Genomic DNA, 26,812 nt, shown 5'->3' with positions numbered 1-26,812 from the left:
TTTATTATCTTAAGAACATGCCCTGATCGAAACTTTTTTGGTGAGGAAATTTCTTATAAGAGACTACCACAACTTCAATTTACAAAGAATGTTTATAAATGTCGAAAAACATGATTGGCCCAATTTCTTGCTTTCTGTGCACCTATGTATTATACAGTACAAGTGTCATTTTATGATAGATTCGAAATGTAAATTTTGTACAAATATATTTGCAGATGTGTGTCACACCAGTGCTTGTACAAATGCAGACACATTTGTTTAAATAAAATGTAGGAATGAAATAGGCATGGGGGACTTGACATTTGACTGAAGACTTAAATTACTTGTGTGTATTAGTTACAACAAGTGCCTTCTGCACTAATAGTGAACTTCCAACTACCATTACTCAAATTGTCTTGCAGCCCCGATACAATAAAATGCTAACATGACTATATGCCTGTCATTCAAGTACTAAAATATCAATAGCAGACAATGAGTACTCATTATTCAAAGGCATTTATTTGGTGCTCTGATGAAAGAGACACTGAAAAGCTAAGTTATTGAACAATCAATTGCTCTAAAAAAGTACCCATCAGTAAAAAAAATGAAGTGCGTATAGAATAAGATCAAAAGAGTCTCCAGGATGACCCATGTATACCAGAACCTAGAGGCAACAAATACATGAATGGGTCTAACAGAAGTTCTATATACTGTTATGATTGCGGGTTCAATCCCATCGCTCGTGATCCGTTGTCAAGATTGGAGTCGGGCATGAATTAGAAGGTACCTGGCCCATGCCGTCGTCCAACTTATCCACGCTGAGGATGTTGATGAAGGGAAGGACTGCTTCTCACCGAGAACGAGGAATATGGGTTTATTTACAGTATTTATATCAGTCTAACATGACTGCTTAAGAAAGTGTCTCGAGCATCCGCACAACAGTCGTTTATAAACACTCAGTCCTCCCCCGATTCCAAGGCAGCGGAAACGTTCGTCCAGTCATCGTAAACACGCCGCCTCTCCGCGGGACAGTTTGCACACACACACAGGTTCACGGTCCGAAACCAACATCACACGGATTTCGTAGAACTCGGAGCGGACCCTCGCAGAGCGCCCGAGTAGCCATTGTCTTGCGTCTTGGTCGGCGCGTGGGAAGGGGCCTCCGACGACGTTCCCGCGGCAACTCCCCCACTCATAGCAGATGAGGTCCGCGTTGGTGGGTTCGGTAACAATAGTTGGCCTGCCGAACTCAGTCACAATGGCGATTTAGTGACGTCGTGGCTAGAGGTTTGCGGCGGCGCTCTAAGAAACGTTGACGCCCGTTGTAGCAACTGGCTGGCAACACTTGCACTTCAGCTGGGCCGTTCTTAACAATACCAAAAGATAATGCTGAAAAACACAAAACCAAAATGCACAACTTAGAAAGCAGATCGTTCAGACATTTATACTATAATATATATAACAATGAACATACCGTATTTACTTCAATTCAGGCTGGCTCCGATAAGCCAACCCCTGAAAAGTCCGGAAAAAGAAGAAAAGGAACTTACCTTGAAACTAGGCTGAACAAAAAACGAGGACAGCGTTCACAAAATGAAAACAGCATTTATTGAAAATGAACATGCTGAGCTCTCCTATATCATCATCGCTGATGTGGTCCTGTAAATTCCATCCTTGTTGCAACGCAGATTTAAAGAATCTTTCGTTGCCCCCTCCAATGACGGACATTTTTTTCATCGATGTTGAAGTCCCGCCCAACTTGAATCTTTCACAATGACTATACAGCTAGCGCAACTTTTCGTTTGAAAGCGCACAATAGTGGCATCGCCTGTTTGGTGCCATTATGGCAACGCCATGCCGCATGCCAATACAACACAGCCCATGTCGCTCATGTACTTCAATTGGCTACTAGCATGGCATGTAGTGGCTGCAATGCTGACTTTTCAAGATAGTGTTAACTATGCACCACATTTATCAATTTTAATTAAAAACTGGCGTGTGTTTAAATATCTCCGAATATAAGCCAACCCTAGAGTTTTGTATGATTTGAAAAAAAAAAAACATATCGGCCTAGGTTCGAATAAATACAGTAGTTTTTGAGATCGGAACAAATATTCAATACTTTTCGAAGCATGAAAAATCACAATATAACAATGCAAATTGCTGATTTTACTATCTTCAATATATCGAGGTTTAACTGTATGTTTTCTTTTTTCTCAGCTTTACGGCTTTGTGTGCGTCAGTTTTCATTGTTTGTTTTGCTCCATGTTCTATGACATGCTGCAAAAATATTTAGCACAAATATGGTGACCCAAAAAGTGTTTGAGGCCCCTTTAGGAGAACATGCAGACACTTGTGTTACCGTTGCAGTATAGCACTATGCAACATGCTATACATCTGTAGATCTTAATTCGAAATCTAGATCAAGATGGTTGTTCACTTACCCTACAGTATCATGGTGCTGTGCTCTCTTATGTCTGCTCAAGTGATGAGACTGCATAAAGGACCTGGAGCAGAGGGGGAATTGCATGGCCAGTCACCTGTATGAACGCGCTGCTCTATCCTGATGGCACGCTTCAATGAGAAGCTCTGAAGGAATAAAGGGCACCAATATTGCTTGTGACCTATGTGGGTGCGAAGGTGTTCCATAAGGCTGCCCTTTTGCGAGAAGCTCTGAAGGCATGAAGGGCATTGAAATGGTGTCTCCCCTGCATGGGTGTGCAGGCACTCTTTCAGGTAGGTCATTTATGAGAAGCTCCAAGAGGAAAGGCACTGCTATGGCTTCTTGCCTGTGTGAGTGTGCAGGTGGCTTTTCAGGTGGGTCTTTCGTGAAAAGCTCCGAGAGCATGAAGGGCACTCAAACGGTTTCTCGCCCGTGTGGCTGTGCAGGTGCCCTTTCAGGTGGGTCTTTTGTGAGAAGCTCCGAGAACATGAAGGGCAGTGAAATGGCTTTTCACCTGTGTGGGTGCGAAGGTGGGACTTCAGGCTGCCCTTTTGTGAGAAGCTCTTAAAGCATGAAGAGCACTGAAATGGCTTCTCTTCAGTGTGGGTGCGCAGGTGTGTCATAAGGTTGCCCTTTTGTGAGAAGCTCCGAGAGCAAGAAGAGCACTGATATGGCTTCTCGCCTGTGTGTGTGCGCAGGTGCAATTTCAGGATGGCCTTTTGTGAGAAGCTCTGAAAACATGAAGGGCACCGAAATGGCTTCTCATCTGTGTGGGTGCGCAGGTGGGATTTCAGCTTTGCTTTTTGTGAGAAGTTCTGAAGGCATGAAGGGCACTGAAATGGCTTCTTGCCAGTGTGGGTGCGAAGGTGGCTTTTCAGGTGGGTCTTTCGTGAGAAACTCCGAGAGCATGAAGGGCACTCAAATGGCTTCTCGCCTGTGTGTGTGCGCAGGTGGGATTTCAGCTTTGCCTTTTCTGAGAAGCTCTGAAGGCATGAAGGGCACTGAAATGGCTTCTCGCCAGTGTGGGTGCGAAGGTGGCTTTTCAGGTGGGTCTTTCGCGAGAAGCTCCGAGAGCATGAAGGGCACTCAAATGGCTTCTCGCCTGTATGGGTGCGCAGGTGCTCTTTCAGGTGGGCCTTTTGTAAGAAGCTCCGAGAGCATGAAGGGCACTGAAATGGCTTCTCACCTGTGTGAGTACGCAGGTGGCTTTTCAGCTTTGCCTTTTGTGAGAAGCTCTGAAGGCACGAAGGGCACTTAAATGGCTTCTCGCCTGTGTGAGTGCGAAGGTGGCTTTTCAGGTGGGTCTTTCTTGAGAAGCTCCGAGAGCATGAAGGGCACTCAAATGGCTTCTCGCCTGTGTGGGTGTGCAGGTGCTCTTTCAGGTGGGCCTTTTGTAAGAAGCTCCGAGAGCACGAAGGGCACTGATATGGCTTCTCGCCTGTGTGCATGAGCAGGTGTCTCATAAGGTTGAACTTTCCTGAGAAGCTCCGAGAGCATGAAGGACAGTGATATGACTCCTCGCTTATGTGAGTGCACAGGTGCTCTTTCAGGTGGGCCTGTGGTGAGAAGCTATGTGAGCATGAAGGGCATTGAAATGGCTTCTTGTCATTATGGACGCTGGCATGTGTTTCCAGATGATAAAGTTTATCAGTCTCATAATCGCATGATTGACATCGGTGGAGGCATCCTGGCTTCAAGTTGTCACAATTGGCAGTTGATAGAGAAATAGAAGGCCTCGATGCTGCACAAATAAAACAATAGGAAGTAAAGGTTATTGGGAAATGCCAAAAGAACAAAGATGCTAAATTGAATGACAAGCTTTCTTTTTCTTTTATTTGGGATATCTTCAGGGTGATTTTAAGTATGATGAAACAAGGAACTCCTAATGGCCCTTTTTAATTTACCCAATATTTCTGCATCACAATGCTTCATGACCTTGTTTGAGAAGTCCGCCAACAAAAATTATTTTCCAGAAAGGCAACAAATTACAAAGTGACAGAATGTGGAGTGTTCAGACTTTCATGGATTTCTACAACCCTTAGAGACAGTTTAAAAATGCTTTGACCCAGCTTGCTCTGTCGACTTCAATGAGCACTCAAGGCCCGGAGGCCACATTTGGCACTTGCAAAACTTGTTACAATTCGCTGGCACAACCAATTTGTCGCATAAGAGATTTCATCAGTGGGTTTCTTCTTGACCACACGCTGAACTTCGGCAACATTTTCGTAAGTTGAGACTGCAAGGAGCCAGTTAGGAAATATCATATTTTCCCCCATATAACCCAGCAACATGTAAAACCGGCACCCTCTTTCAGGAGAGTGTGCACAGCTGAGCTAGTAGTTGTGAATAGCATTACATTACATCATTCTAGTGCACAAACAAACACAAATGAGCAGAGAAAGACAAAAAGAATGCCGGTTCTTTTATCCTTATTTGCTCGTCTGTGTTTATGTGTGCACTGGAAATATGTTTCATAATGCTTTCAGAACAGCCCACAAAGAAAGAAAAACATGCACATATAGCCCACGATAATAACTGTATACAACACTCAGACATTTGTAGAAACAATATCCATTTGGGGATAAACAACTGGTCCATGCCATATCTTCAGCCAGTGACTCTGTTCCACTGATTTCAGAGACGCCGCTGGGCTGTTGAGCACAGCTTATAATGATCAAAGTTTTACTTTGCCGGTGCCGTGTACACTATTTGCAAAGTGTTAAACACAAAATGACGACCCGTAAAGAGGAGGAGAATGACTAACAATGTAGAAGGGGAGAAGGGAGCTTCAACACACAGGGCTCGAAAGACAGTGGGGTCCCCCAGGAGATGACGAAAGCTTGAGTAATTGAGAACTTTGCTCTGACATGTGACTGTGGCAGTGCACGCTGTGCTGACATGAAGGTAGACCTCAAATCCAGATTACTATGATCTGCATCTCGATCCTGACCTTACTGTGATATTTTAGCAATTTTCGTACAAGTTATACAAGCCAAAATACGGCAACTTCTCTGTGAGTGATCTAGCCGTTCTTCAACCGAGAATACTACTTGCTAATCTGGGATTTTCTCAGTGCCATCCTTATAGGCTTAACAAAGTTGACATCTTCAATCACAGTTTCATTCAAGGTGAAAAAATCTGACACCCACTCTGCTCCTTGTGCTCTGCCAGCACAAAATAGTGGCAAGTGGTTGCTGGAACTGACAAGAAATGCTACAAACAAACCACTCCTCTTGCAAAGCACAATGCATTTTAACACTCTAGCAGGTGAAGGCATAACACAACATACCGTACAAACCTGCATATAATAGAAGTTCTTTTTCTAAATTTTACCATGTGAAATTTCTTCTCCGTATTATATACGGATCCCAAAGTTTCCAGTCCAATAATTGCAGTTCCGGTTTCATTGTTGCTCAGTTCTATCAACATCAAGACTCGTAGCAGAAGATGCATCAACTAGTGGTGGTGTTGGTAGGCTCCTGCTTTTTTTCAACCGGTGCCATTTTGACCACACCACCAATCGGCGTGTTTGCCTAAACTTTATCTCGCATGATGTCAGGACCTAGAAAGTAGCACCAAGCTGGCTTTACGAGCAAAGTTACTTTAGCTATCTATACCATCGGGAATCGCGCTGCAGTGCGGCACTTTGGCGTCATCGAGAGTAGCATTCATGGCTGGAAGAAGCAAAAGGAGGCAATTTTTTTCGAGAGCCAAAGAACGGACTCTTAGCTGAGATTGAACAAGAGCTGACTGCTTTCGTGCAATTCCAACGGGCTGCTCACAAGGCTGTGAACATTGAGCTGCTACAAGCAAAGGCAAAAGAAATTGCCCCAGAGAAAGGCATTCCGCGTAATGATTTCAAGACTAGGAAAAACTGGGTATCGCGTTACATGTACAGCATTAGATTTTCTTTATGCCGGCAGATGTCAATATCGCAGAAACTTCCTGAAAGCTATGAAGAACAGCTTGTGGTTTTTCAGCAGCATGTGATAAAGCTGGGGAAGAATGTTGACTTTCAGTTGGGCTTGATCAGGAACGGTGATCAGATGCGGTGTACCTTGACATGCTGTCATTGCTCACAGTGCAAGAGAAAGGCTCCAAACAAGTTTGCACAAGGTCCACTGGCAAAGAGAAGACTCATGTCATCGTAATGTTATACAGTATGGTGGATGGTCGCATGCTTCCACTCTACATATTGTTCAAGCAAAGACACTGCCGAAAAATTAGAAGTTTCCAAAAAATGTTGTGACGCCAGGACAAAGGGTAGATGGATGAAGCACTGGTGTTTGATTGGATCAAGTCTGTCTGGCGCCGGCAACCTGCAGCAGTCCAGCGGCTCCCATCACTACTTGTGTTGTTTTTTTGCTGCCACCTGGCCAATTCCGTGGAGAAACTACTGTGCAAATCTCGCACCAAACTCATCGTCATTCCTGGAGGGATGACATCCCAAGTGCAACCACTGGGATGTCATCATTACCAATCCTATTGAAGATCAATTGCTGCCACTACGAGTAGATGAATTTGGGAGACCCAGAAGTAACGGCTACCGGATGCCTGAAACGGGTCTCTCCAGCAGTGCTTTGTAGCTGGATCATGGATACATAGGCCAGCATCCCCGAGGAGCTCGTAAGTCGCTCTTTGAACAAATGTGGCATCTTGAACGCACTTAATTAAGACGACTTTCCATGGGAAGACATCTTTGACAAGGACCTTTTGGGAGACAGTGCTGGTGAAACAAACGACGACTGAATGTTAATGGCAATGTAAATAAATGCTTTCTGTGAGCTTTCCTCACTCACATTATATGTGGATGAAAACTTCTTTCTTTTGTTTGTGCTATCACGCAATCTACCCAGACAGTTATACGTCCCGAACATGTCCCTGGTGTAGCAACCACACAGCGACACTCGCGCACATAACACATGAATGCACCGACCGTCTGGGCGACGCAATTTCGCCACGAGTCACAACACACACACTCACTACGTGCTCTTGGGAGGCGAGACTCTCCGAACTGGACCTGGGAAGCCAACTGGCGAACCTCGACCAGGCCCGGCGAGCCGCGATCGCCAGTGGAGCCCTGTCAGAGGGAACCACCCAGGAATAAACCGCGCAACGGTTTCTGCAATAATAAAGTTTCTCCTCCTCCTCCTCCCAAATTACATCTCATACCATATGTGGGTCCGAATTATATGCGAGATTTTACAGTAACTTAAACAGCTGCACAAAAACAAGGAAGACAACTGTACACAATGTTAGTTTCTGGTTAAACTTGGGCCAATCATTACGCTTCGTTTTTGCTAGGCATAGTTGACCAATAAGGGCTTGGAATTTTGTTGCATCTTCACATGAAGGTATACTACATGAATATGGTGGCTAAGAAAAAAACTTGGCTTGACTTGAATATGACCAAAGCAGTTGGACAGGAAACAACAACAGGATGTAGCAGTTATTGTAGAAATGAAGGAGCAATTCGTAACCTATGACTGACCTCAACGTCACCTCAATAAGAAAAAGATTAATCTGCTTTGTTTAAGGCCACACTCATCATACACTTCTTTCAAAAGCCCCTGTTCGATTGCTATCACACTCACCTCTTACTGTTTCCAGAAACTGAGTAGGAGTATTCAACACTGAGTAGCAAGCTTTTCGTTGCGAAAAAGAAAAAAAAATTTAGTACCATAAATATTTGTTGTCAGTCCTTTTGATAAGATGTTTGCTTTTACCTATGGCAGACTTTCCCTTGTCATGACAGCAGAATTTTTATGCATTTTAATGTTCACAGGTTGGCAGTGTTAAGAACGGCCCGATGTCGTGCAAGTTTTGCCTACCAGTTGCGCCAACGGGCGTCATCTTTTCCTGGAGCGCCGCCACAAACCTCTAGCCACGGTGTCACCTCGTTGCCATTCTAACTAAACGGCCTCGTCGTGATTGGAACTGAATGAGTTCGACGAAGCAGGCCTTGTGCCGCAACACGACACCGCCAAACGGGTCGGCCGCGAGCGGGGGAGTTGCCGCGGGAACGTCGTCGGGGACCCCTTCCCACCCGCCGACCAAGACGCAGGACAATGGCTACCCAGGCGCACTACCCGGGTCAGCTCCGAGTTCTACGAAGCTCTTCTGACGTCGGCTCCGGACCATGCACCTGTGTGTCTGTGTGTGCACGTGTGTGTGTGTAAGCCATCCCAGGGAGAGGCGGCGTGTTTACAATGACTGGACGAACGTTTCCGTCCCCTTTGGAATCAAGGGGGGGCCGAGTGTTTATAAGCCGCTGTTGTGCGGATGCTCGACACACTCTTCTTAAGCAGTCATGTTGGACTTAGACACTCTCTCAAGCAGTCGTGTTAGCTGACGTACTTTCTCTCAAAGTCATGCTAGACTGATGAACTGCATGTAAATACTGTAAATAAACCCTTATTCCTCATTCTCAATGAGAAGCAGTCCTTCCCTTCATCAACGTCCTCAGCGTGGATAAGTTGGACGACGGCATGGGCCAGCTACCTTCGAATTCATGCCGGACTACAATCTTGACAACGGGTTACGAGCGATGGGATTGAGCCCCCAATCCTGACAGCAGTTATTTCCCTGATGCACCAGAATACCACACAGCTTACTGCAGACACATTTAGATTCACAGTTCTGTTGTTTCTATCAGATATACTGAAATGGCAAGTTTTTGTACTTAGGCATAATACAGAACTCCACAAATATGTTTTGTGAAAGACATAAAAAATGAAGCAACATCTGGGAGAAGGTAACAGTTCGGAATGCTCCAAATTGCCACAGCAACGTCAAAACACCTCTGAATGGCTGATAATGTATGGAGTTTTGTGGCGCAAGGGCCAGGTATGGCCAAAGAGCGCCATGTCTGTGCTAATGAGTTTGCAGTGTACTTATGATTACTATGGAATTGGTGTGAGGTGGCTGTAAAGAGGCCTTAAAATATACGCTCTAAAGTGCGTAAAATCTGTATGATAAAATTATGGCGATGACGTATGACTTGTACTATGAAAACTTAGATGCATATAAAAAGAATGATACGATAGGTAAAATATATCAGATTATGAGAAATGCCAGAGCACTACTGCCTCCTTAGAGCCCTTGAAACACAAGGGCCTGGAGGCATGTGCTATGCAAAACAATTATCGCAGTGGCATCCTCTCGAGACAGGAGGCGCTACGAATTCATGGGACTAATAACATTTAAGACCACATCTCTCAGAAAACCTAGCACTGAGTCTGTATTAAAAAGAGGTTCTGGACCAAGAAGCATTGCAGGATGAAGAGGAATGTGCTGTCGGTATGCTAATGAAAAATGTCTCTTTCTCTCAGATTCGGCTTCCCGACACTCCAGGAGGACGTGGAGTACGATCAGCCTCTCCCCGCATCTACCACAGGTTGGAGGCTCACTTCCGGTCAGTAGAAAGTTATGGGTGCCATATGTGTGTCCTATTCTTAAACGACAGAATAGGACATCTGTTCGGCACGATTTTGTTGTAGAGGGCCAGAGTCCTAACTGTGGCTTTATTAGGTGGAGCTTATTATCTTTTTCCGCGTCCCACATGCGTTGCCAGTGGGCCCGCAGCCGCCTTCGCAAGAAAGGCCTCAGATCTGTGACAGGCACCTCAGCGGTAGGGTTAACGGCTTGTGATGCTATAGACTTGGCCATCTCGTCCGCCAGAACGTTGCCCTCGATGCTCCTATGGCCAGGCACCCAGCATATAATGATATGCTGGTTAGATATGTACGCTTTACACAAGACGGAATATAGTTCATTAAGTACTGGATTTTTGTGTCTATAGGGTGACATCAAGGTCTTCACAACGCTTAGGGAGTCTGTATATATAGCTGATTTTTGAAGTTTCGATTTTCCTATGTGATTTACAGAAGACAGTACTGCGTAGGCCTCGGCCGTAAGGATACTTGTTTCCGGATGCAGTACACCAGATTCTGAGAAGGATGGGCCGAAGGCAGCATAAGACACTCCGGCATTTGACTTCGAAGCGTCTTTGTAGAACTCTGCGCAGGAGTGCTTGTGCTGGAGTTCAAGAAAATGCATTCGGATTTCTATCTCTGGTGCGTGTTTTGTTACTTCTAAAAAGGATATGTCACATTCAATCAGCTGCCACTCCCAAGGTGGTAACACCTTGGTTGGATGCATTAGGCGAAGCTCGAGGAGTGGGACACGAATTTGATCACTAAGCTCCCTCACACGAAGCGAGAAAGGCCGTCTTACAGAGGGACGGTTGTGGAAAAGTGTAGTACATGTCATATCATTAACAGTGTGAAAACATGGATGTTGATGATTGGAATGTATTTTCAGGAAATATGTAAGGCTGATGTAAGTTCTTTGTAGATGGAGGGACCATTCATTTGATTCCGCATATAAGCTTTCAATCGGGCTAGTTCTGAAAGCGCCAGTGGCTAAGCTGATACCTACATGGTGGACAGGATCTAGGATCTTTAGTGCGCTCGGAGCGGCTGAGTTATATACGACGGCGCCATAGTCCAATCGTGATCGAATTAGGCTCTTATAAACATTCATCAAACACTTCCTGTCGCTACCCCATGTTGAGTGGGATAGAATTTTAAGTAGGTTCATTGTCCTTAGACATTTTTCTTTAAGATATTTAATGTGCTGTATAAAACTAAGCTTTGAGTCTAGTATAATACCTAGAAATTTGTGTTCTTTGTTGATAGGTATTTGATGTCCACAGACTTGAACACAAGGATCTGGAACCAGGCCTCTCTTTCTAGTAAAAAGAACACAGGAACTTTTGTGGGGGTTGATTTTGAATCCGTTTTTGTCTGCCCACTTGGAAACCTTGTTCAAGCCCTGCTGCACCTGTCTCTCGCATACTGTGAGGTTGCAGGATTTGAAGCCTATTTGTATATCGTCTACGTATACGGAATAAAAGATGGCCGGTGGCAGTGAAGCACGTAGTGAATTCATCTTAACGATAAAGAGAGTGCAACTCAGCACGCCTCCCTGGGGTACACCAGTTTCCTGCGTAAAAGGACGTGAGAGTGCATTACCAACTTTTACTCGGAAGGTACGATTTGACAAATAGCTTTCAATAGTGTTCAGCATATTTCCACGGATGCCCATTCCCGACAAGTCTCGCAAGATCCCATAACGCCATGCTGTGTCATACGCCTTCTCCATGTCGAGAAATACTGATAGGAAAAACTGTTTATGAACAAATGCATTGCGGATATTTCCTTCAATGCGCACAAGGTGATCGGCAGTCGATCGTCCTTCTCTGAATCCACACTGATTGGGATGGAGCATATTGGCGAGTTCAAGGAAGTGTATAAGTCTGCGATTAATCATTTTTTCGAAAAGCTTACAGAGACAATTTGTAAGAGCTATCGGTCGGTAACTTGCCGCCAAGGAAGGGTCTTTACCCTGCTTAAGAACAGGGACCACAATCGCTTCTTTCCATGAGGATGGGAGGTATCCCGCAGCCCACATAGTGTTGAAAAGTGTGAGAAGTGTAAGTTGTGTGTCAGTATGTAAGTTTCTGATAATGTCATACATGACTCGGTCAGGTCCCGGTGCAGTGCTTTTGCATGTGTTCAATGCAGCTCTCAACTCGGCGACACTGAAGGGCTGGTTATACGGTTCATTCTCTCTGGATTTTCGTAAGATTGGCTTGCGTTCTATTTCTTTAAGTTTCAAAAAGGATTGGGAATAGTGAATTGAGCTCGACACGTGCTCAAAGTGCTCCCCAAGTGAGTTTGCCTGAGCTTGCAGGGTATCGCCTTCTGTGTTTACCAAAGGCAGTGAACATGTTTGCCGCCCTCTTATTCTATTAACCCTGTCCCAGGCTTTGGCCTCATCACTAAACGAGTTGATACGCGATAGAAACTTCTGCCAACTTTCTCGTCTGGCCTGTCGGCGGGTTCGCCTACCTTGGGATTTTACTTTTTTAAAATTGCTAAGATTCTCCGCAGTGGGAGAAGCGCGTAGCGACCCCCACGCCCTGTTCTGATTTTTACGAGCGATCCTACAATCGTCGTTCCACCACGGGACACGCCGTTTGCACGCCAAGCCATTTACTTCTGATATGCATTTAGATGCGACATCTAATATGAATGCTGTAAACAACTCGACTGCAGCATCAATTCCTAAGGAAGACAGGTCAGCCCATGAGATACTAGTAAGAGATCGAAATTTCTCCCAATCAGCTGTCTCAATCTTGCACCTAGGAGCGTGTGGTGGATATTCGTTTTCTTTCGGTGATCTTAGCAGAATAGGGAAGTGGTCGCTGCTGTAAGGGTTGTCGGTAACTTCCCATTCAAGTTCAGGCAGTACAGACGAGGAGACTATGCTAAGATCTATGGAAGAATAGGTTCTGTTTGCAAGAGAGTAATATGTGTGTTTCTTCTTATTCAACAGACACGCACCAGAAGAAAAAAGGAACTGTTCGACAAGACGTCCTCGCGCATCTATACGAGGGTCGCCCCACAGGTAGTTTTGTGCATTGAAATCGCCAAGAACAACATAGGGTTCTGCCAATTCATCTATAAAGGTCTGAAATTCATGTTTGCTTAGTTTATAATGTGGGGGAATATAAAGCGAGGAAATAGTGATAAGTTTGTTTAGCAGAATAACTCGAACCGCCACTGCCTCAAGGGCCGTTCGTAGTTGTAAACGTTGACAGGCTATGCTTTTCTGAATTAAAATTGCAACACCGCCCGATGATGCGACAGCATCATCGCGATCTTTGCGAAAAGTAGCATACTGTCGAAGAAATTTTGTGTATTTTGATTTCAAGTGTGTTTCCTGTAAACACAGCACTTTTGGATTGTGTTTATGGATGAGTTCTTGAACATCATCAAGATTCCTAAGTAGACCTCTGACATTCCATTGAATGATTTGTGTATCCATATTTTAAAATAAATTGGTGCTGTGTTTACGGAAACGGAAGGGATGTCTTAGATTACAGAACCCTTTCGAGGCCCTGTAATAGGGGTTTTGCTCTTTCTGAAGCGTTCGAGCGAACCTCGGCGCTCCTTAGGCGTTTGGTGCGCCTTGAGGACAGGTGTAGTGTCCATTGCCTCCTGTGAGACGCCGGACAAGCGCTCTTGCGAGCGAGATGTTTTCTGAGAGAGTCCTGCCCCGGAAGGCAAGACCCCTGCGCCCCCCAGCGAGGAGGTCGATGGGGCTCCCTGAGGGATTTGGCTGCGCCGGCCGTTGCCAGCGCTGGAAGGGGCCTCGGAGGTTAGGACAGCCTCGGCTGCGCCCACCTTCGGGTTCGATGGCCCCATCTGCTGGGTTGGCGGAGCAGCGCTAGCTGCAACCGCCGCGGGGGCAGATGGCGTAACTGCCGACTCACTGTTTGTGGGTCGGACAGCCGCCGGAGGCCGTTGTGACGCTGCCCCCTGACGCGGCACTTCGGCAAAGCTTTTCTTTGGCAGGTATGCAACCCGCCTTCGTGCCTCCTTGAACGATATGTTCTCTTTTACTTTGATCGTTACTATTTCTTTTTCCTTCTTCCAGGAGGGGCACAACCGCGAGTACGTGGCGTGCTCCCCATCGCAGTTTACACAGTGGAGAGCGTTCTCACAAGTTTCAGTGGTGTGTTCTTGGGCACTGCATTTAGCACAAGTTTGGCGGCCGCGGCAGCTCTGCGAGCTGTGGCCGAAGCGCTGGCATTTGAAACAACGGAGTGGGTTTGGCACATACGGCCTGACACGGAGCTTGATATACCCGGCCTCGATTGACTCGGGCAAGACACTTGAACCAAAGGTGATTATTAAGTGCTTCGTCTGAATCTCTTTACCTTCTCGCCTCATCTTAATTCTTCTGACATTGATCACATTTTGATCACTGAAGCCCTCCAGGAGCTCTGCTTCGGTTAGCTCAAGCAAATCATCATCCGACACAACACGGCGGGTAGTGTTCATTGTACGGTGCGGGGTTACTATTATGTGGGTCTCCCCAAATGACACTAGCTTCGGTAGTTTGTCATATTGCTTCTGGTCGCGGAGCTCCAAGAGGAGGTCGCTGCTTGCCATCCTCGACGCCTTGTAACCCGGACCAAAAATATCAGTCAAGGTCTTTGACACAAGGAACGGTGAAATGGTTAGCACTGGTTTGTCTGTCTTTTCAGAGTGAATAACGTGAAAGCGGGGGAAGTTTTGGATTTGGCGTCCGAAAAATTTGAATAAATCTTCGGTGCGCCCTCGTTTCTGAGGGCGACCAGGAAGTTTGGGGAAAGAAGTTTCCATGGAAAAAATGTATACATTCGGCAACAGCGCTGACCGCCCACCACGGAGCCCAACGAGGGGACGCGGCAGAGCTTGCATGCAAGTCTGCTCGACACCAGTCGTACGCCGTCACTGTAACCGAATATGGTGTACCCAAGGTTGGATAGCCACACAGGGTTAACCCTTGCCGCCAGGAGAAAGAGGTGTGTTGCCTCCGTCGAGGGGCCTTAAAGGTCCAAACACCCGGCATCGGCTCAACCTCCAGGATCCCCTTTTCCCCAGACACGGCTAAGCCGTGCACGGCTACACGCGGGAGGGTCCAACCCTCGTGTGCTCGGGTCCGTGGTGTCGCAACACACCAAACGCCTGCTGACGCAGACGCCCCTGCGGGGTCTGAATGGCTGAAGTACAGTTATTAGATATCTCGGTGCTTGTACCTCGACTGGAAACAGAGTGTACACGGGTGTATATCCAGAGTCCTCCCATGTTTTCCGGTCATTAAACTGTACCGTCATGCTATAGAAGCAGTTCATACGCTGCTCAAAGTTGCTGCGCCACGGCGCCACTGTGCCTCAGAGGGCATCATTCGCGTACAGAAACGCTTGCGCGGTGCGAGATGAGCTGATTGATATGGTGCATTCTGTCCATATGCTGCATTATTTTTTGAGTTCTGAACTATTTAGCTTAAGTGGCAGAGTGGGAAAACAATGGCGAACATGTGTTGCATGCCAAGGTGCCGTTCCGGCAACAAGGGAAGACCGAAAAGGTATCTTGTTTACCAAGTGAGAAGGAGAAGTGCGAGAAACGAAAGTGGGTCATACCATGGCAGGAATGTGGTGGTTTTAACTTTGAATGCAATTATATGCGTTTGTGCGCAAAACACTTCAACGCTTGGACATCATCACTGCCTCCAGTTTCGACATAAATTGTGACGTGCTCCTGGAGCATCAAAAGCCGAAGCAGAAGCTTAGCGCCATGACAAGGATTTTTGAAGGCCTTCCAGCGTATCTCACGAAACCCAAACCTCGGTTCAATTGAAGAGTGCCAGTTCATTTATTTTTAAAAACTGTCTGGGTAAGAAAAAAAACTGTGGTATTGGTGGTGTGGCTATTTGTGTTCTTTAAGAGTTGATTTAAAGAAGTGGCGGAACGCTTCCTCTCCCATTCATTCCTCAATGCGTCAGTCCTTTCTGTTCTCGTCCTCCTTTCACCGTGCGTTAGCCCCACAGACCATCTGAAACATCCTCTTGGTCAGTTGTACAGTCAACGTCCGATTTTTCAGACTCCCTAGGGGCCACGAAGGCATGTGGAAATATGAATGCAAGTCTTTTAGTGGCCTTTGGGGCTCAAATCGCCACAGGCACGTCCGAAAAAAGCTCTGAAGGCCTCCCAGTACACTTATGCATGTCGGTGCTTGTACTGTGACAGGAGATGGCGGATGTAGGCGTGTATAATTCAGGAACACATACTGTATACCATGACAATTGGCCCTTCCTATGCTTGTTAAGCTTCACTGCAATACTTTGCTTGTGCTTAACTGTGTAACATTACTGTATTAAGGTGAAGTTCCACGTAACATTACTGAATTGAGCTGAATCGAACTTCCGGGAACCAGTATTACCCAATGCGCTGTGCTTTCAGAGCTTCGAAGCCAACCACAAGTATTACAAATGCGGAGTCTGTGCCATTGCTCACAGCAGCGAATGCTTTCAATGAAAAATACGGTACTGAATGGCAAGAAGCTCAAGAGCGAAAGTCGAAGCAGCTAGGCCTGGAGTTTCCGTGGTGATGGCTACGGCTGCGAGCAGATTTGCGTGCGAGAGCGCCGGTACAAAGCGGCAGTGGTGGCTTTAGTGCCTGGTCTACTCTGCAATATGAACCAACCAGCTCAGCAACATGTACTGCTTGATTAAGGCCGTTTTGGACATGCAATCAAGGCAAAAAGTCCGAAAAATCACACAGTGAAGGGTTCTTGCATGCGAAATTTCAGACGTTTCTATACATTGTCCCTATCGGATACATGGTGGTGTTGCGAAGCGGTCCGAATTATCGGGCATGTCTGGAAAATCGGTTGTTTACTGTACACTGGCAACTCCTTCAGCCGGTGACACGGCATCAAAGGTGATTTGTTACGATTCCTCTCTCTTACTCGAGCCAGCATCAGCGCAGCTTTCATTCCCTTGCAATAAAATTACAGCTAATTTTTCCTGATAGAAGCTCAAATTCTCTGAGTACGCTGAGTATTTCCCGACTATTCAATATCCCTGAGGATTCCCAGTTTTCAGGCACCCTGGAGGTGTTTCATTGCGAAGAGTAAAGTGGGACCTATATGTCTCGCTGTCCAGTTGAGTCACTTTGATCAAGTGGGACTTATGTGTACCCCTATCTAGCTGAGGCTGTTTACATTTTCTCTAGGAATGGTGCGAAGCAGCTTGCACACCACCGAACGTTGCACACATTGCAGATGTGCTTTGTGCGGACTTTTTTGCTAGTATTAGTCATGACTGGTCATTACTAAGCATTTTTAATCATTTCTAATCAACTGTAGTTATTACAAGTTTTCGATAAAAATATTAGTCATTACAAGTCATTTCAGTCATTATTAGTCATTACTGCACTAGTAACCATTTTAGTCATTTGTAATCAACTGTCGTCATTACAAGTCATTTTAGTCATTACTACTAATCACTAGACATTTCTAATCAATTGTGGTCATTATAAGCCATTGTTATACATACTGGTCATTTCGGAGTCATTATTTGTCATTACTAGTCGTTACTAACCTTTACCAATATCTATTATAACATTATTGTTCACTAACTGTCACTATCAATAATATTTCATTTTTTTAATCTGTCTTCATATGGAGTGATTACGCTTCGGCAGACACTCCGCAGTCAGTTCTGCTTACACAAAGTTCACCATGAGCCTAGAAATGCTTTCGCCTTAATATAAGAGAAGTGCCACTCACTACCCACCTGAGGTCGAGCTTAACTGATCCGGAGCCTCCATAGTCTGCATGCTCCTCGACACACTCCATGCTTTGAAGCAGCACCCGACAGATTTGTCAGCCAGAGGCAAGCTGCACTGCATGCCAACTTCGACCTGATCGACGACCTTGGAAGGGGCGTGGCATGCCGCTTTGGTGTTGATAGTTTCAGCTAGACTCATCGCATTGGTGAGGCCTGCAGAAAATAATTGGGGTGATTGCAGTCCTGTTACAGCATCAAGAACAAGAGGCAAATACAACAATAGAATGCAGGAACAAAAATAACCCTTTCGGTTCAGTACTCCTACAAGGCTACAAGAGACAATCTGCATTGAATACTCAAAAAGCAGGGCAACCTCATTTCTGTGGAACGCTTACGACAGTAGAACGTATATCAAAATACTTCTACACCTGATACATATGAAAGCTATTGGTGTAGACCAACTAATGTAAAGTGATTGCAAGGTCCTAAGGTCATCACTATCACCCTATTTAATGCCCACTGTAGGATCCCCAATCGTCCCATGTCTTGTGCCAGTTGATACCATCCTGTGTTTGCAAATTTTCTATTTCGTCACACTACATCGTTGTCTGCTGTCCGCAATCGTGCATCAGTTCTATCAGTACTCATTCTGTAGCCCTGCTAGACCGTGGGTAACCTGCCCTACCCATTCCAAGCCTTGCCAAAATTTATTATTTTTTTGCAACAGCATTCTTTAAGACTTTAACCCAGTTAGCAGCATATATGCATGTATGTATGCATGCAAGCATGTATGTACGTATGTATGTATGTGTGTACGTGTGTGTGCACCTAACCTCTTTCATGCCAACTTGGGTCATCGTGTAGTCGATGGTCACATGGGTAGAGCATCTGGCTGCTGTGCTGAGGGAGCGGGGTTCAAAACGAACAGCTGACCCAACTTGGGTCACTGAGCATGTAACTTTAGTTATGTGCTGCTTTTCACCAAAATTCGACGCCAAGTTGGGTAACTGGTATGTGGCACTTGGTATGTGGCACTGTTCAATGTCCCTGAGCAGCTTCTCCCAGTGATCTACAATTACCAGTCTTGTAATCTACATTTACTCTGACTGTGTCTAGGCTGGCTGGCCTGTTTCCTTTTACTAATTTGGTCTTTCTCTCCTCAAATTGAGAACAATCCTAGACCTCTCTAACCTATGATCGCTACCATTTACCCTACCCAACACTTCTAGGGTCGGCACCAGAGTATGAAATCTATTTCATCTCTCGTTTCTCTATTAGGGATTTTCCAGGCCCAATTCCTGTTATTGCATTTCCAGAAGAAGGTATTCATGATGTGATGCTGATTCCTTCCTGTGAACTCTACCAACATATCTCACCTACTATTTCTAGAGTTGATGCCACAGCTGCCAGTCACCCATTACCCCGTCAATTTCACCCCACTTTTGCATTAAAGTGACCCACGATTACAGTACAGCAACAAAAGTGGCACAAAGCACTGGGCAAACCTGTGCCCAGCAAAACCAGTGACACTCAACACAATGATAGCGGTGCGCACACTCATTGATCATCGAAGTATCATCTACAGGCCAAGTGCATCGGCTTTCATACATGACTCGTCAAAGGTTCCAGTTCCATTGCTGGTGCTTTCATGCCTTCCATAAAGTACTACGCAATTTGTGATGCGCATACAATGCGATTACACAAGGTTCAATGACAACAGACACAACCAGTGATAACAGTTGAGAAACTTCCGATACTGAAAAGTGGGTCTTCAGTTGCATGACAATATTGTAGGAGAGATTAGTCCATTAAAAACATTAAACGAAAACATTTATACGGATACCAGTACTGTAGAATTCATCAATATTTCTTGCCATGTCCTTATGAATTAGAAACCCTGCCCTATATTCTATTTTATCTAGAAGACCTCTGTAGCAGAGGACATGGCCATTAGTCAACTCTATATAAACGCCCTGTTTTTCTAACCTCATTACACACCAATTTTATCCTGGGTAATGCCTGATAATACCTCAAAGAGCCCCACTAAGCTAGCCTCACTCTCAAGGGGTCACATGTTAAATGTTCCCAGGTTCAATTTTCAGTGACCCTCTGCCACTCTGCAGGTCTGACTGCCACCTTGTTCAGGTGCTTCGCAGCTGCACTCGGTATGTGCTGCTCTTCACTGAACGACTTTGACGCCAACTTGGTCCACAGGGTATGTGCCACTGGACGTGCACTTTTCACATTATTCATCATATAACAATTGTGCACCAATCATAAGATTGCTAATGACATTAAAGTCACCAATCATCTCTATAGAATGGATGCACCACCAATGTGCTTCCTCCTAAACTTTTGAAGGTCTATTTTTTCTCCAAATGCGACCCCCCCCAGGGCCGAGTTTTCTTTAAATGCAGATTTAAAATCTTCAAACTGACATATTTAAAAAAAGAACGTTACAGTATTTTACAGTGACGATAAAGTGACAACAAATATTTTCCGTAAGTAGACATGCATTGTTTATTCATGAATACACGTACAAATGGGTTTGCATAAATACTTATAATAATGAAAAAAGTAGATACAGCGAAATAGATATGTAGTAGTCAGCATCGAAGGAATCACCACTTGACTCACTTCCAGCAGAGCAACCAGCATGTATGCCCAAAGTGTAATCAAACTGCCTATATGAGCTTATGCAAGAAACCCTGACGCGTGTCTGCCGCTAAATTTTTTTCAAGGCAAATATCGAATAGCAAAATATTCAATAACCAGGGTGTCTACCAAGTTGACATCTCCAAATTCCCTGAGTTTTCCAGGTTTTCCCTGAGTGCTTTTGCCCATTTCCCTGAGTGATGCAAATCGATGTTTTATGTCAAGACGGGCTGAAACCATATCGCCTGAGGCTGTCACTCTCGAGTAAGCAGATGAAAAAAATGAAAAAGCGACTTAATCCAATTTTAATACTAAGGAGTAGTGTTTATGTTATTCAAAAAGAGAATAGAAGGCAGTGGTTAGTAAAATGCACAGCAAATAAAGTGTCTTCGAAAAAAAATTGCAGATAAGTCGGACATTCACAAATACGAATAAAAAGGAGATGCACATAGAAGCAAATATATTTGAATATATGAGCTATTTCTATCAACTGATAGCAAGCTCAGTGGTATGAGGCCCGAACTCTGTCACAATTGAGATTCTCTCTAAACCGCTCGTAAGTCAACCTCAACTGTCCTGACATACTTTCAGCCCGCGCACGACGCCCGAGTGTTGTGTTTCACTGCTTTAAAAAGTTTATTTTGGTTTGGATGCGAGACACTTGCATCTCGGCATCAGCCAAAACTTTGTTTTTTTGAGCTCAAGCTCCTTCAAAACGGCGGCAGCAAGCTTCCTTTCCCGTTTATTCCTCAATGCGTACATCATTTCTGTTCTTGTCCTCCTTCTGCCACTCGTTCGCCCCAAGGACCATTTGAAGCATCTTGGTCAGTTGCAAAGTCCACGGCCGATTTTTAGAACTCCCTAGGGGTCGCGAAAACGTTCGAAAAATCGGCCAGTTGGAAAAAAATAAATGCGTGTCATTTACTGCCCTTAGGGGCTCAAACCGCCACAGGCACGTTCGAAAACACTCTGAAGGCCTGTAGGTACACATATTAGGCATATCGGCGCTCGTACTGTGACAGGATATACCGGGTGCACGTGTGTATAATTAAGGAATACATACTGTTTTCCGTGGCAATAGCCCCTTCCCAGGCTTGTTATGCTTCAATGCAATACTTTTGCGTATGTTTCACCACGTAACATTTCTGTACAGAGGCGAAGCTAACTTTCGGGAACCGGCATTATGCAATGCACCGTGTTTTCTAAGTTTCTAAGCCAATCGCGAGGACCACAAAAGCGGAGTCCGTGCCATTGCTGACAGCAGCTAATTCTTTCAATAAACTCGGCACCAAACGGCAAGAAGCTTCGTAGCGAACGTCGAAGCAGCTAGGCCTAGCGTTGCCGCAGTGGTGGCAACGGCTGCCAGCGGATCTGCGTGCGAGAGTGCCGGTTCGAGGCGGCGAAGTAATCGAAACAGCAGCGGTGGTGCCTTTGATTATTGCCGTTTCGGACCTGCGGTCACGGCAAAACGTCCGGAAAATCGGACGGTGAAAGGTTCTTGCGTCCGAAATTTCACACGTTCTGATGCGTTGACTCTATGGGGTACGTGGTGGTGCCACGAAGCCGTCCAAATTATCGAGAATACGGAAAGTCGGTCGTTGACTGCACAATGGCAACTCATCCAGCCGACGACAGGGCGTCAAAGACGATTCATTGCGATTCCTGTCTGCTGCTCGAGCCAGCATTACCACGACTTTCGACCCTTCCAATAAGATTGCCGCTAATTTTCCCTGATAGAGGCCCAAATTCCCTGAGTTTTCCCTGACTTTTTCCAGACTACTCAAAATCCCTGAGAATTCCCGGTTTTCCCGGTTGGTAGACACCCTGAATAACATTACTGCGAAATTCAGATATTTGCACGACATTAGTATGTGTACTGAAGGTTGTCCTGTGAATCCTTGCTAGCACCCCTCAGAGGTTTGAAGGCAGACATGTGAGTTTGTTTAGCCATAGGCATTACAGTGCAGTCCACTTATAACAGTATCAAAAGATCATCACTATGTCTGGACTGTTGTAAAAAAAAAAAACTGCCAAACATACTTTTCTAGCTCTGAGCACAAATTTGCCACTTGTGCTAAAGAATTTACACAGTGGAAAGTAAGCTTTGAAAAATAAATGTTTATTTATAGGTCTAAACAGCATGTCAAGCATTAAGCGTGCAGAAATAGTCAGAAATCTGCACTTGTTCTTGTGGTACTTTTATGTTTACAACTGCAGTATGCACCACATCTAGCTGCGGTGAGAACATCAGCAGCAATCCTTAGCATGCACGAAATCAATGCAGGACTTGATTGATGATGGTGCATGTTGACATTAAGGCCAAAGACAGGCCATCGTCAATCTCAGCTGTCACTGCGGCTGCTGTCATCACACAATGCCATCATTTGTAGCGACAATGATCACCTCATGGAGGTTTCTTTGCTGAACATAGCAGCACTGTCTGCACTCAGAAACTCCTCCACTGAAGCACCACCTGTTTCAGCGTCAGTAGCAATATAGAGGCTAGAAAGAGCGATGTGCTCCCAGAACTCTGTTATGTCAGCGGCTTCCACCACAGTGGTACCACTAGCATGGGGGTTTTGCTCTACTTTACAAAGCCTGCCTTTTTGAGATAGTAGTTAATGGTGAAAAAGGGTCCCAACCCCTTTTCCATTGATATGCATGGCCACTGGGTCCAGCCTTCATGATCACAGAACTCACCGTTTTCAGAATCATCTATACTGCAACGGACCAGTAGTTACAATGACAAAGAGGCCAGCGGTGTGAAGATGCCAATGACGCTTAGAGGCTAGTGCTGGCTGTTGGCCTTTCTGGTGTGCAGCATATTCATGTTGTTAGTATACCTGTATATAGCTTCTCGTCTGCATCTTCCCACATAACATATTTAGTGCCCAGAAAGATCTGAAATTTCAAACCGAATGCCGTTATTCGTTCTCCTCACGGCCGCCGCATTCCAAGCCGGAAAATGACGTACTCGTGTCCCTACGCCTACGTACTTGAGTCTGCAGTGTGATGTCACTTGTGCTGACACGTGATTTCGAGAATTATTCAAGGCACCATCTGTTATTTCTGTGATCTGTTGCTTGAATTGACGAATTGAAGTTTAGAGAAACAATAAAACACACAAACGAAATGTCTGTGTGTTTTTTGCTTTACTTCACACCAGAGCAAGAGAGATGTACTTCCGCTTCGTCTGCTTGCTCCCATGGTCGTGCGGTCACATGCACAGGTACCGAAACTATGCCATTTTCTACCGTGTTCCAGCACATAATCATGCTCTGCGATCCGCTTGTTCTGCCTCAGTATTCGTGTAGCACTGAATTGTACCACTAGTCATGTGTCCTTGTGCCCAGTGTGCAAAATTGTGCGCTGCACGAATGAAACAACCGCTCGCGTGAAACGCCGTCAGCGGAAATACGTAGCGCCTGGAAAAAAAAAAAGAAAGAGGGAAAAAAGAATGAAGGCAGGGCCCGTGACGTATGCATCAAGCAATCCTCGAGGTCTGGTATGGGAGGACGCAGGAAAGGAATTTCGCTTGCAAAGGCTAGACGGGGCGAGTAGAGAGAGCGTCTTGCTTGGCAGTGGAGCCTGCCTACTGAAAACATGGGTTCGCGGCACTGAAATTTTTCTATCTTGGCTATTAAAGGGACACTAAAGGCAAATACAAAGTCGACGTGGACTGTTTAAATACCATTCCAGAAACCACACAACACTTGTTTCACGCCAAGAAAAGAGATAGTTTACGAGAAAACTGTATCTGAAGGGTCCGAATACCTTTTTCGAAATTCAAATCTCCCGCCACCCAATCGGGGGAGGGGTGACATTGCATACACCATCACCGCTCTTCGCTTCATCGGTAAGTAAAACGGCGCCTGACAGATGGCGGCACCGAAAGACAGAGCGGCGGATTCACCGATGCAGCTGCTTTTTGGTCACGTGGTGGACTGTTCAGGCATCCCGCGACACCACATGGAAGTTGAATTCTCTGCTACATGCAGTTTGTGCTAGTTTTGTGAACCAGCAAAACCAGCGCAGCACTACGCGATCAGGGAAATATTGAAACGCGAAAGCATGAGCGGCGCAGTCGAGCGAAAACAAAACCTTTTGACCGCCTGCGTCGTTGTCAACGGAAATTTCAATGAGTTCCTTTTTTTTAAAACATGAAATCGAACTGGAAAAGTAGCATTTTATTTCATCTTATAATAAAATATGAGGATGTTTTTGCAACGAGTAGTTGAGTACTAGTGACAGAATTTAACTCGGGAGTGCTTTCGTCATCGGGCAAGAGCTTGAATGTCCCGGGGGAGTCTCTAATCATGTCCTGCATTTACCTCGATTTCTCGATTATTAAGGCTCTGTTCACGATAATATTGACGCCTTCGAGATTGTCTAGCACTAATCTATCACTCTAGCTTGACTTAGTATTTACCTTTAGTGTCCCTTTAATGAGCTGATTTGAAAATTTTTTGCGACAGAACGTTCCCTAGAGGACACGTAACAACTTCCAGCATATAAACAAAATTTGCTATGGGGACTGGCGAGCAGCCCTTTAAGGCATTTCTCCACGTAACGCATGTTTCACTTTGTGGCAGTTACGTCATTGACGTAACTGCCACAAAGTGAAACATGCTCCTCACGCAACTGGCAAAAAAGTTATTTGCTGTAAACATAACAAGTGCATAGAGATTGTCTGGTTAGTTCATAATTGATATCCTAAAAACAGCATTTACAAAAATTCAGGCAGGTACACTACCTGTGTAATCCACCGTCTTAGGCTATGTTCACAGTTGGAAATCAGCAAGTGGGCAGAGAGACCAAAGCGGGCAGAAAATATTTTCTGTGCATGTCCAAGATGTTCACATTTGTTTTTCGCCACTGCAGCGAAAATGACTGCCACGTTCACCCGCATCCATCTAATCAGCGTACGTTTGTTTGCATGGTGGCACTGTTCATCGCACCGATCAAGCAGTATGTTCACTGACCCATCAGTAATTAAACGCTATCATTTCGCGCAACTCCATGTGTCGTCTTTAACTTTCATCTACCATGGAAGAGGAAGAAGACATAGTTTTGATACTTTTAGCTAGTTGCTTTTCCTAAAAATGGGCAATGAACAATGGGAGATGTAAAATTTTACAACCGGATGTTCACATGGTAGTTCAGCTTCCAGGGAAGTGGAATGGCTTTCCCCTTTGCCATGGCGAAAAAATCACTCCGAGACTGATCGGTCTTGCCGCCTGGTATTCCGCCCATTCTCCTGGACGGACGAATTTTGTCAAGTTTGTGTCACTTCTGCTTGCTCTGATACCAAGTGTGAACATAGCCTTAGTGTCTTTTACAATGACGATCACGGATGCAATATTATGCACATGACATATTGTTACAAGGCGGGTGATGTCTATTTAGAAAGCTCGGCCCTAAAGCACTGGATGGAGCGAGGCCGCCAGAGCAAAGTCCTCTTTTTGCCCCGCTTCTTTTCTTCTTCGTGTGTACAAATGCGCCGTTACAACACGTACAACGACAGCAATGGACGAAGGTATAATGAGATTATTTGTGCACTCACTGAAGGTGCTTGTAAGCGACAGCTGCAGGGAAGTGAGTTTGCTTACCTGCTCGCTCACCATGTACACATAGTATGACACAACTCCACAGCTTACACATAAGAGCTGCTAACAACATTTAAGTGAAGGAAATGTACTGTCGCTATCTGAGAGCAACAGATGGAAAGTGCTGACGCTTCGTCCGGAGTGGCGAGCACAATTAAAGAGCGAGGAAGGGAAATAAATGCGGTCATGAGCGTGACCACTGCTGAGCACGATAGCACAACCATCCCGTGACAGCTACGCATAGCCTATAGTCATCAGATAAAGGCGGAGAAAAAAAAAAGACCCGTGAGACAGTGTTCGCAGCACTGACAGTTCAGTGCATATGCAAGTGTTGGAGCGTGGGAGGCGACACATTTTTCGCGTCGCAGGCTAAACACACGCCTGTTGCACGTTACAGTGGCACTCTGTTATTTCAACTAGGGGCAGCGCATAGGAACTGCACAAGTGCTCATCGAAGGTACGAATTGATGATCCTTTGATCTCTGCGAGACTGCAGCAACCGTTTCGAGCTAGCTGAAATTCGGTTGTTCCTACGATTAAGCATCGGCAAAAGAACAGGCAATCGTGCAAAACTCGGAGCACTATCACCTTTGTTCCAGTTGCGTTGATCGAAGAGTCCCGACGACGGTCTGAAGTTTCGTTTAAAAGCACCGTGACCAGACAATGTCTACTCATAACACCAGATAGCCGTCGCGTCGCTCGCTTCCATTGCAGTGGCGGTCATGGCCTCCGAGATTTGCGCGCGCCGGCTGGTTTTGGTCCGGCTGTGGTGGTGCCGCGAAGCCGTCTGTCCCAAAAAGCATGTCCCAAAAATCGGGCGTCCGGAAAGTCGGTCGTTGACTGTACACCTGCATACACTGGCAACTCCTCCTGCCGACTATAGAGTTTCACACAACAATCTATGCTCTATGCTGCCGACAACACAGCGTCAAAGACAATTACT

General features: G+C 45.5%; 3 protein-coding genes across 8 annotated transcripts in view; 2 read left to right on the top strand and 1 right to left on the bottom strand.

Moving 5' to 3' along the window:
- LOC126526198 (galactokinase-like) overlaps positions 1–13,446 on the top strand; it is a 49,790-nt gene extending 36,344 nt beyond the window's left edge. For 2 of the 3 annotated variants that reach the window (XM_072289599.1, XM_072289601.1), the window contains exon 9: positions 9,754–13,446. In XM_072289599.1, coding sequence (XP_072145700.1) covers positions 9,754–9,921 — 168 coding nt within the window. In that variant the 3' untranslated portion in view covers positions 9,922–13,446. Of the gene's footprint in view, positions 1–8,207; positions 8,852–9,753 lie in introns of those variants that run through there. The other variant, XM_055068042.2, reaches the window with a different exon arrangement.
- On the bottom strand, positions 837–26,634 carry LOC129383452 (uncharacterized). Of its 3 annotated transcripts, XM_072289598.1 has the most exons (5): positions 26,458–26,634; positions 17,615–17,821; positions 2,424–4,163; positions 1,454–1,494; positions 837–1,368 (listed from the first exon to the last, which is right to left on the bottom strand). In XM_072289598.1, exons 2-3 carry the CDS (start codon positions 17,805–17,807, stop codon positions 2,755–2,757), a joined length of 1,602 nt encoding a protein of 533 aa, XP_072145699.1. In that variant the 5' UTR covers positions 17,808–17,821; positions 26,458–26,634; the 3' UTR covers positions 837–1,368; positions 1,454–1,494; positions 2,424–2,754. The 3 variants fall into 3 exon arrangements, with proteins under 3 accessions (XP_072145699.1, XP_072145698.1, XP_072145697.1); XM_072289597.1 differs by having other exon boundaries at positions 837–1,494; XM_072289596.1 differs by lacking the exon at positions 1,454–1,494.
- The window catches only part of LOC126526196 (uncharacterized), a 59,257-nt gene continuing 45,976 nt past the window's right edge, over positions 13,532–26,812 (top strand). Inside the window, exons 1-3 of one of the 2 annotated variants that reach the window (XM_055068037.2) lie at positions 13,532–13,845; positions 13,928–14,176; positions 19,732–19,823. The gene's annotated coding sequence lies outside the window, so the exon portion shown is untranslated. Of the gene's footprint in view, positions 14,177–19,731; positions 19,824–26,812 lie in introns of both variants that reach the window. The other variant, XM_055068038.2, reaches the window with a different exon arrangement.

Source organism: Dermacentor andersoni, chromosome 8 (genome assembly GCF_023375885.2).
Source record: "Dermacentor andersoni chromosome 8, qqDerAnde1_hic_scaffold, whole genome shotgun sequence".
NCBI lineage: Eukaryota > Metazoa > Arthropoda > Arachnida > Ixodida > Ixodidae > Dermacentor > Dermacentor andersoni.
Note: the sequence above shows the minus strand (reverse complement) of the source record. Positions and strands in the feature narration are given on the sequence as shown.

Bases quoted from the DNA above. Each gene is read 5' to 3' on its own strand.
- LOC129383452 (XM_072289597.1), bottom strand. From the start codon at position 17,807: ATGAGTCTAGCTGAAACTATCAACACCAAAGCGGCATGCCACGCCCCT. The intron at 4,164-17,614 runs GTGGGTAGTGAG...TTATTTGTGCAG, and splicing joins TCAGTTAAGCTCGACCTCAG to CATCGAGGCCTTCTATTTCT.